Below are 11345 nucleotides of genomic sequence, written 5' to 3' on the forward strand. Positions count from 1 at the left end.
TGCTGCACTTCCTTCTTTACTCTCCTCACACTGATAGGAAGAATGGAATCTCCACCCACAAAAGGTTTTCAACCTACTTGTGCCTGAAGATTTAAGTTCCTACATAGTTGTCAATACAGCCAAGGACTGAAGACATTTAAGCAGGAAAAATTCTCTGGCAAGTTTCTTTTTCCTTCATTTTCTTAAAATTTCTTGAGTCACTGACCAGCCATCAATCCAACATCTCACTCCGCTCAGCTGAATCTGTTTGAAATTGCTGTGAGTAAACAAGAAAACTAAACAAAATATTCTAGCAATGTTTGCTGTTGGGATTGAAATGTCTTTTTTTCTGGCTGACGTTTTTAACTGAGGTTATTTCTATAGCCTCCCCTTAAGCACAGCTTTCCTCTGACCAGACTCTGGAGCTCTGAAAGTTATGCCTAAAGGGTCTCTCTGGGAGAAATCAATAACTAGTTATTGTAAAACAGATTGATTCACATAATTAAAGTCTAACAACCTTTAATTAATGATCAATCTAGTTCAGGTTATTTATGTACAACATATTTCAAAACACAGCAAAGAGTTCCAAGAAAGAGAAGATCCAGGAAGGAAACACAGAAAAGGTCTGCAAATATTTTTGTAAGTATAAGGCACAAAGGGTGTTAGCAGGCATTTCTGTTTATTTTCTTCACAGAAGAAGGGTTGGGTCCTGTATGCTGATTTCATTGCCAGCTGTTATTCTCTGCCTTCTTTTGAATCACACCTCTGATTTTTTTTTCTGCCTTTAGAAGCCCTCATACCAACCATCAGAATGTTACATAAATGTGTTTGATATGAGAATAATGACATTTTTCTCTTTTTGTATCTGAGTAAACAGAGTGAATTTTAGAGACACAGGAAACTACCACTAGCAATATACCATGCATTTCTGAAAACGAGATCTGGCTTTAAGGAGTCTATATATGGATCCAGATAGGCCAAATCATGGCCAAAGAAATCAGGACACGGAACTTGATCTATAGGAGAGACTTCAAGATGAGTAAATTCAGATTTTTTTTCAGAGCAGCCATGTTAACTCTAAGCCTTTCTTCAAGCAGTTCTCATTGGCCATGGATAAAATGAAAGATTTGAGTCTGGGGGAGACAATTGCTCGATCTAATTTACTTGAAGTGGAAGGTGTTGCCTTCACACAACCAATTGCCAGCATTTGGGACCAAGTGTGGAAGTTCAAAGCCAGGCCTGATGATGTGCTCATTGCAACCTATGCAAAAGCAGGTTGGTGTTGGTAGAAAAGTTTGGAATAGTGCTCATTGTTGGGATTGAGATCTGTGTTTTTTCTATTTGACTGACATTTGTTTAACTCCAAACTAGACATATTTTAAAGGCATGAAGCTTTGTCAGCTGTGACTAGTAACTCCTGACTTCTTTGACAGATGCATCTGTTACTATTGAAGTACAAATGGCCAAAGTCTAATGACCTGTAATTGTTACCTTTAATTGAGATTATACACATTTATACTAATGGTGACAACAGAAGTTTTCCACCAATATGTAGTGATTTAACAATGCCTAGAAAGAAGTGATTTTTACTAAGAAATAACAGAAATTGACTGTATGATTGTGGAACATGTTATGTATTTGGGGAATGATTTCTTGTGTAAACAAGTGCTGATTTCTGAAAATCAAATAATTCTTTTAAATAACCAAATTAATTTAATAATTTTGGCTAATAAAATAAAATACCATCACTGATATTAGCTATCTAGCATTTTACTCAGTGACTAGACAATATTTCTCCTCTTCATCAGACCCTTTATACTTACTACACTAGGGAACAATGAGTAACAAACATCAATATTAATTCTATATGAATAAATACATGTGCAATTTTGGAGATTCAGGAACAGATATGGGAGAATTTGATCGTCCTAAAAAATAATTATTTGAATTAGCAACAATTTTAGGGCTTTTTTTTTCAGTAGGGGAAAAATATGTTTTTAACAAAAAAAACCATCATTAGTTTTCTAAAACCTTGAAAGCATTTGATTTACTACCAGTATACTGAAGGCAAAACTACATTATTTTATCCAGCTGAGATTAAAACCTTCCAGTCACTGAACTGAAAATAAATAAAGTTAGGATTCCATTTGACGTTATGTCGTATCTGTGTGAGATGCATAACACAAGCATCTTAAGAAGGGATGAATCTCCTGTCCAAATTGCTTTCCAATTTATCCCTCAGCCTGTTCTCTAGAACTGACCCGCTACAGTACCTCAGAGGCGATGTGGTTGACACAGCTATGACAGCTATAAAAGAAAAGAGACACATGAGATACACTACACTGTAACTCTTACAAAATGTTGCAGTCACTCAGGCAGATGAAAGGCGTACAGACCTTCATCAATGTGTTTCAAAGGGAAACTTTGCAAATACTGACACTTTTTTTTATATTTTTTATTTCCAAACTGTGTGAAATTTTTACTCATTTAAAGTTCAGGTATTGCATATTTTTACTCAAATTCAGTACGAAAACAAAATTGAAATACCTGAACTTTTGTGAGGGATGAAAGGAGGGCATTTCATTCCTTTGCAAATAATACAGTCTTCAAACAACAGTGAGTTTATCCCAGTGGTTTTCGCCATACTGGTGTGGAAGCTATTTCTTTATGCAAGAAGTCTGTCTAAAATAGAATTCCTGAATTGAGCTTTGGGAATTACCTTTGTTGCTTAATTAGGCATTTTGCCAGTATTATACTCTCTTTCCATTTTGTCTATTATTTCTATGCTATTCTTTCCCCCATTAGTACAGAATCCATTACTCTGGCTTTCAGTTCCCTTGTAGAAGAAACCCTTGACTATCCTGGAGGGAAACATCTAAGCACTTGACATTTTCAGGTACCACATGGACACAGGAGATAGTGGATATGGTTCAACAAAATGGAGATACTGAGAAGTGTAAACGTGAGACTACTTACAAACGCCACCCTTTCCTTGAGTGGTTTTTGCCAGAGCCTGCGTCTGCACGTTACTCAGGTGAATGTTATTTGCATTTTAGACAAAATGAAAAAAAACGAGCACATAGTGCTGATGCCCCAAGTTTCCTGGAAAAGGTCCCACTTGCTCTGTTCTTGAACTAAGCACCATTTTGGCTATTAAGGACCAGTTCAGGTGCTTTAACATAAACATCTAGGGCTACTCAAGGTGCTGCAGGGCTGGCAGATGTGATTGTCTCAGGTGCTATGCAAGACTATGATGTTTTAGAGTGGTATTTGAAGCTGTGTTTGACACTCCTTAGTATCTAAACCAGCAGCAGATATATATAGAATGGCAGCATGGGTGCAATTGAATGCCATTCTGTGATTACAGGCCTTATGGAAGAGAAACCTATGTCATGGACATATTTCCAAAAGCTGCATAATGTTTTCAGTGGTTTTCCTCCTGTTTCAAGGAACTGCTGCTCAGTTCTAGGGTCCAGTCATCTAAACAAGCTACAGAACATTCAGGTAAAGCAGTAGGCTTAACTGGTTTGCAGTTTCTTTAAAAAGTCCCCCCCAGAAAGGGCTCCATTTCCACACAAATTATTGTCAGACTCTTACATTTGAAGCTAAAAAGCTTGATTAGCTCTGCAAAAGTGCTACTCTTTTTCTTCTAAGCTAGAATGTGTTGACACAGAGAGAGACAAAAAGAATGATTGACGACAGACAATGATAGATGATGACAGGGAAAAAATTATGGACATCATGATAGATGTTTAATAGGGAGAGGGGAGGAGATAACACATCTTCAAATATCACCAGATATTCCCAAGTAGTCCCATATATCCATAGCTACTGAAAATCCACTGGCATTCTCCTAGTTTCTCTTTATGTGCCATCATAAAGTCTAGTCAGCTGTCATATTCTTGTATCCTAGAAAGAAACTAAAATTTCTTATCTGTTAGGTGGAGGGAGATCACTAAATATTGCAAATTAAAAACTTTGGTTGGATAAATATAAATCAATACTCATCATAATCCCTTGGAGAGAAGGAGTTAGGTATGGACCCAAGAATACAAAAAGATATAAGTTAGTGTTTCCTTTTTTCTACTCAAAAACAGAGGTAAAATTTTCTCTAGAAACATTGAAGATGCTTATGTAATGTTGTATATGTTACCCTTGTATGTAAGTGCTTTGGAGATGAATGATCAATGCAAGGTGAAGCGCTGAAAAGTCACAGTCACAATCACATGTGTGAGCATAGGAAAGAAGTGCTAATGCAATTAAGAAAACAACTCACATCTCATAATTAAACATCCCACAGGTCTGGAGTTAGCTGAAGCCATGCCATCTCCACGAACAATGAAAACTCATCTGCCCGCACAGCTGCTGCCTCCATCCTTCTGGGAACAGAACTGTAAGGTAAGGCTGAAGAGGCCTACTCTACCTCACAGACCATGAAAGTGACATAAACCAGGGCAGAATATGTTTTCCAGAATCTCTGGGAAACCAAAAGGTCTCTAAAAATATTTTCCCTTTAATGTGCAACGTCGGTGGGAACCTAAAGTCATGACTAAGTTACCTGAGCTGGATTTTAGAAAATGTCAGCTTCAAGCAAAACCTCTTAAACCTCTGCCAGCAGGCTCCAAGAGAAAATGCCAGGAGATGCTCAATATCTCTATTTGTATGTGCAAGTTAATTTCTTTCTCTCTTTCTTTTTATATCGATAAAGATAATCTACGTGGCAAGAAATGCAAAAGACAACCTGGTTTCATACTACCATTTCCACAGAATGAATAAAGGATTGCCTGATCCAGGAACTTGGGAGGAGTTTGTGGAGAAATTCATGACTGGAAAAGGTGATTAATTGCAATCAGTTGTTTAAGAGACTTTGGTCATTTTAAGAATGCATGGCATTGATTTATTAATTTCAGTTATGGTTTGAAATCCAGTGCAGACACTGTGGAAGGATATCTGCTGAAGGTGTTTCAGTCATAATTTTTCTAAATTCACAGGTTTTTATTATTACCTAAAGGATTACATCTATCTTTATGCTCCCATTTTGAGAAAAAATAAAAACACTACTCTTTATTCCATTATATTTCAGAAAAATATATGACAATTTTCAGGCTTCATCTCTTCTCTCTGAGATTAAAAGAAGCCATTTGAAAAGAAACAATGGTTTAACTTGTTTTACTCAAACCTGATAAAATTTGAAATTTAAAAAAGAAGTGGAAGGTTAATTTTATAGAAATGTGAAATGTGAATTTGAGATAAGGGAGTCTTTGTACCTAAATTAATGTATCTAAAAATCAGGCACCTGAACAAAGACAGTTATCTAACTAAGAGCAGGCAACCCCAGAAGCTGACTCTTCCCTTTCTAAAAGAGGTGCTGATATCACAGCAAATCTAAGAAAGAAAACCTGGTCAAGTGGGCGGTACTTTACAGTTTGAGATATTAAAGCTTCCTTAGGTCATTAATATTTTTGCCACCATGTAGGCCTAGAAATACCACTGTCTGGACCAGCATGAGAGTCACATGCTCAAAGGAGACCTTATGTCTTGTGTTTGAGCAGCTCAGCCTGGGAGCCATCTGTCCCAGTGCAGACATATAGAACATACCTACTTCTGTCTTAGCTAATCATTTTGACACTTGCTTGAGAGAAGCAGGCACTTCTGATAGCATAGCAAATAATATAACCAGGTAGAATCATAAAATAATGCAAGCTGGAATGGATTTTTTGTTGTCCATATGGTCCCAACCCCTGCCCTGCTCAAAGTAGGGCCAATTAAGACAAGTCTTTTCCAGCTGATCAAATTAATAGTGGAAATGTGTGTTTCCATTGATTATAATCCTGTTCTGAGCATGCATAAACCTGAGGGATTCACAGCAAAAATGCTGTAATAAGCACAGCCATACTGATTCAAAACCAGCTTTGAAATTCACAGGTACTGGTGAGGAGGGAAACATGAGTGCCACGTGTGTTAAAGACAGTTGGGGCATTTATAGCTGTTGCTGATGTTACTTCTTTTTCAGTCCTTTGGGGCTCCTGGTATGACCACGTAAAAGGATGGTGGAAGGCAAAAGATAAGCACCGTATTCTCTATCTCTTCTATGAGGATATGAAGGAGGTAAAAGACTGAAAATATTTTTATGGAGCTCTGAAATCTCTAAGTTTAGTAGATACTAACTGCAAGCAACAGTTTTATATTATCATGTCAGTATCAGTAAACCATACAATAACCTGATCTTCTCTGTCTGTGAATTGCAGCCCTTGCACAACGTTTGATTTCTTTGCTTTTCCTAGCTCTGTATCTTATCCCATGTAATTGTCTCTGCAGAATCCAAAGCAAGAAATTCAGAAGATTGCAAAGTTCCTGGAGAAGGATCTGAGTGAGGAGGTTCTGAACAAAATAGTCCATAACACCTCATTTGAGGTAATGAAGGAAAACCCCATGACAAATTACACTAAAGACTTTCAAGGAATAATGGATCACTCCATTTCCCCATTCATGAGAAAAGGTACTGAGGTTTGTTACTGACATCAACTTTCTCTGGTTGTCCTTCTGTTTTGAAATAAGCATTGAAGTACAAGTATCTGATAAGCTGTGGATAATGAGCTTCAGGAAATACTGATAAATCAATCCTTTTTTTTTCTTTTTTTTTTTTTCTTGCATTGCCATTTCTTAGGGACTGTTGCAGACTGGAAGAATCATTTCACTGTGGCACAGAATGAGAAATTTGATGAAGATTATAAGAAGAAAATGTCTGATACCTCTCTTGTTTTTCGTGTGGAATTGTAATTACTTGCAATGGAAAGCAATGATCTTCAGCCTTTTCCATGTCATATATTTTGCTTATCCTTCACAAAACATCAGTGTCCCTAAGATTCCAAGATCTCTACTTCACACATCATTGATTTTTCATTATTGGGAGAGTGCCCAAATTATGCCAAAGTCTCCCTGAAGAAAATAATTCCACTGGACACTTTTCAGTCAGACCTACCACACTAATTTTCAGCATTAATAAAAATATTTCATACAGGCTGTGGTTTGGGATTTCTGTAAAACTGCAGTTGATACTGCTGGCATTTTCAAATCAAACTCTAACAGAAACCAGCAGCCTACAGGAAAAAAGGTGTTTAAAGAGTGCAACAGGTTGTACAAACATTAATCAATAAATAAATATATACAAATTTAAAGCTGGTCAAGTATAAAGAGAGGAACAGAAGTGCACAAAGTAGAATAAATTTCATTTTCTCTCATTTTAAGTTGGACATAAGAAATGCTATTGAAATAAAAGCAACATTTCCAAAAACACTGAACACTCATTACTTCCTTTAATAAAACTTGCTGAAGGGCTACATAGAGCCATTTATCTACAGTCCAGCTGTGGGCATGGCAGTCCTTATTGCATCCCACATTTGCCTTCTGAACTGGATATCATAGTGTTTTCTTAACATCTATAAAATTCTGAAAATTGGTATGAACCAGGTGGAGAGTCAATGCTGCAAACGTCATCTCCCCCTTAACTGTTGTAACAGCATTCATCAGATGCCTCATGTCATTGCCTTCTCCTTTACCTTACTCTTAACCAAATATATAAACATCTCGTTGAGGGCTCTTAGTTGCAATATGGCGTGGTAGATATCGGAAAATGAAAACCGGTTCTGCTTTAGCATTAGCACCATAACTACAGCCACGCTTTGAGTTTGTGCAAAATTAACTAAAGCAATTCATGGCTCATTTAATTATAGCAACTGTTACCAAACCACTCTTGGATTTAAAGTGCCATCATTGAGCTCGGCACACCAAAAAAGGCCACAAAGACTTCCTGCTTAACTGAGTTTGCACTCTGAATGTTAGAGGGAACAGAATGTAGATTATAGCAGCTAAAGGAAAATAATGTCTTATTCTCATTTAGTCTAGTTTACAAACAATGTTTGCTGGGGGTATTTTCTTTTTGGCTCATACAGAGTTAAAAGTTAAAACCTGTAGCAATATGAGCAGCTGTCAAATGCAAAGTTCATTTCCGCCTACCTATTTAATCCATATATCCAAAATGAATGCAGTCATAAAGGGCAGCAATACCTTGCATCAATTTGAAAACAAACAAAAAGTTGCCTGTTAACTGTAGGAGTTCCATTGTCCCGGCCCACAGAGTTTTCCCCAAAAATGCAGGAATCACTGAAACTGGAAGCATATATTTACTACATTAGTGTAATTTTTTTTTTTTTTTCAGATCAACAGATTCCTGCCCACAAGACTTCAGGTTGACAGACTCCTGCCCACAAACAAAGGATGGCTCAGTAACATGACTACCTGAGAAAAAATTATCTGTCAGAGGCACTGATGTTCATGACAGCAAGGCTAAATACCAGCTTGAGGAGCTTTCTGCTACTTGCTTGGGTTTTGTTTATTATAAACTTGATTTATTGTCTCACTAGTATGAGGAAAAGGTGTTGCTCTCTCAGATACTTCAGCTCTCTTGGGTTGCTCTATGAAACCACATGAGTCAGCACAGTTTGTCAATCTAATCCTCATTCAGTGCCACAGGAGGTATCAGTAAATGAAAAACATGCTTAACTCAGTAGTTTGGTGACATTTTATGAGCAGTGCTGTACAAAAGGTCACACAGATGACCTGTTTGCTTCTCCCCTGAAATCTCAAAACTATCAGAAAAGCAAAATGCTGACAGTGGCCAAGCCTGATTTGGAAAGGGAGTTGCATAGCAACTGCAATGGTAGAGGCACCGTGTAATAAGGAACTTGTATCACATTGGGAAAGTCACCTTTGCTCTCACTTCCTTAGGTAACCAGCTGCAATTCAGCTGCTGTGAACAACAGATAAAAAGTACCACAGGTCAGACTGCAGTCCTAGAATAAAAAAGGGGAGAACAAACACTTCATGTGTGGCTACATAAACAGTGGCTTTTCTTATTTTATTTTTATTATCCTTCGATATATTCAAAGACAGAAATCTTCACCATTTTGAGAAAATATAGCTGGCAGGAGGATAGCAAAGTGGGCAGTTTCTGCTTTTTATGCCTTCTCAAGCCACCATAGCTGAGAGATCAACTTATGGATTCAATCATGATTTGTAAAATGTTCATAATTATACTAGAGTACAACTAGAGGGAGTAGTTTATTGTTACTAGTGAAAATTATTTTACCTGTAGTTGTGAAGAAAATTTGGGGGAAAGGCTAATGGGTTGTATGCATCCCTCAAAGGACATAGATGCTACCGTGGTTTGGTGTCTACTTTGACTGTATGTCATTAGATATGTGGATATGTTTCTGGGCAGATGACTGGAGGGTGCCCTCATCTAGAGTGCCTTTAGCTTCCTATCTGTAGGTCAGTCAGTTGGTATGGATGGAAGAGCTTTAAAGGATGTGTTTGTATATGGAGATTTTTTTACTAATACCAACAAAAGTTGGTAAGAGATTTAACACATTTTTACCTAAGATATTGTAAATCAATGAGCACATGCAGAAGGAGATTGTACATGTTCGGCCAAATTATTTCAAATAATTTAAACTAAAATCACACTTCTGATGCAAACACATGACTGTTTACTGTGGAGATAGAACTGTACACAACTATATTAGACAGAAGTCCTAAATATACATCCATGCTTTATTTTCATCCAGTTATCTAGACGCAGTTTTACTAACCTCAGGTGCAACATCTTCATTGTCATCTTGACAAGACCTGTGTCAGTTTAGCTAATGCAATCCCACGGAAACGTCTTCTATGCTGCTTGTTTCTTCTTTTAGAGGAGAGTGCACCTGCTGGGTTTTGATAGTGTAGAAATTTTGTTATTCATCTCTAAAAAATGTTTCAGGGTCAGTGTTGATTAATACATGTTAACTGTTCACATGGTTCTGTTTTGTAACTCTGCATTAACAACTACCAATCCTCCCACGGGAATGACTAAAGATTCCTGCTTCAGTACAGACTGTTTGAAAGACACTGCTGTATTAATTCTAGAATAATTGTAATCCCCCTTAAGATTGACTGTCAACAGCAGCTAGGAGAGACATTTTACTTTCACATGGAATGCAACCATTTGTAAAAGAGAATGAAAGAAGCACAGAGCTTAAAAAAAAAAAATTAAAGAAACAGAGAAGGGAGCTGTTCTATCTTCCTAGCTAGCATTCAAAGACAGAGGAACACTGCTTTCCTTTCCACTAATCTAACTGTAGATTATCTGCTTCATTACTTGAACTGAATTAATCTGTTTCTCCAGTTAGGAAAACAGACCATGCAGAGGACAAAGATTTTATGTTATTTGTCCTATCCATACAGGATATGGCTATCATGCTCTACATTAATGGTTTATGCCAACAGGTTCACAAAGTGTCTTATCTTTACAACAAGGTTAATTATTAATTCTGGCATTTTTCGGAAGTGTATTAACATATTTTAAGCCTGGACCAAATCTTTCATTTCCCTCACATCCTCAATGAATGCTGCAAGGTCTGTCTCAGTGAAGGCTGTAGGTGAGCCCAGAGGCACACTGAGAGTTAAGCCCTTCATACTTCTAAGATGCAACTAAACTGTGCTGCCGGTCTGAAAATAATGGGCTTGGGCTGGATAACAAACAAGGCCCTGCCTGCCCTCCAGACCAAGCACTGTGTAGGTAGATCAGGAAAGCTGTCATTCAGCAGCACCCTGTGGTTAATGTCAAAGAGTCAAATTACTCATGGATTGCTTTGCAGTAGGGCTTTGGCACAGGCTGCTGCAAGGGCAGTTGGTATCTATCAGCTGTGTGAGCTCAGATTGCCTTCTGAACTGAAGGCTCACAATTGAATTACATCCACGTACCATGACTGTGGAGACGGAAGCATCATGTCAAAAGCAAGCTACACCGCGTCCTGCTCTGGCACAGGCAATACAAGTACAGGCAGAATCTTAGGTCAGGCACCTAAAAATTAAGCTAACTAATTTTGTTGTTGTTGTTGTTAAAATTTGGCCTTTTGAGTCACAGTAATTTATTATTGTATCAATAACACTCAGCTACATTTGGTACTATCTCTGTGTGCAATTAAAGGTTCATCAAGTTCTGTTAATGATGGAACAGGCTTTTGCAGCCAGACCTCAACCCAACCCAACAAAATGGCCATAGTCAGCCAAATAATTTGCAGCTCATCTGCACAGGGGGTGTGCCTTAAGTTTCCCAACAGAGGACAACAGTTTAAATACCATAAATTCATATGCTATTTTCCTTTGTATTAATCTGGCATGTAAAAAAGGCACAGAAGCAGGTCAAAGCAAGAACTCTGACCGGCCCGGCAGGGGTCACAACTAAGTCTGTGTTCCTCAGAACTTGTTGCAAAGACAGATGCTACAGTGGCAAGTATTTCAAGCATCTGTTTCTTTATGCTGAA

General features: G+C 37.7%; 1 protein-coding gene across 3 annotated transcripts; it reads left to right on the forward strand.

Annotated features, from left to right (window-relative positions):
- Positions 1-572: 572 nt before the first annotated feature.
- On the forward strand, positions 573-7282 carry SULT1C4 (sulfotransferase family 1C member 4). Of its 3 annotated transcripts, none has more exons than XM_066177497.1 (8): positions 573-618; positions 1077-1254; positions 2876-3013; positions 4280-4377; positions 4688-4814; positions 5993-6087; positions 6298-6478; positions 6647-7282. In XM_066177497.1, the coding sequence occupies exons 2-8, from the start codon at positions 1089-1091 to the stop codon at positions 6757-6759; spliced, it is 918 nt and encodes a 305-aa protein (XP_066033594.1). In that variant the 5' UTR covers positions 573-618; positions 1077-1088; the 3' UTR covers positions 6760-7282. The 3 variants fall into 3 exon arrangements, with proteins under 3 accessions (XP_066033594.1, XP_066033597.1, XP_066033595.1); XM_066177500.1 differs by having other exon boundaries at positions 573-602; XM_066177498.1 differs by having other exon boundaries at positions 574-618; positions 1074-1254.
- Positions 7283-11345: the final 4063 nt, after the last annotated feature.

Source organism: Chamaea fasciata, unplaced genomic scaffold, assembly GCF_029207755.1.
Source record: "Chamaea fasciata isolate MVZ Bird 193981 ecotype frontalis unplaced genomic scaffold, bChaFas1.0.hap1 SCAF_2, whole genome shotgun sequence".
NCBI classification, from domain to species: domain Eukaryota; kingdom Metazoa; phylum Chordata; class Aves; order Passeriformes; family Sylviidae; genus Chamaea; species Chamaea fasciata.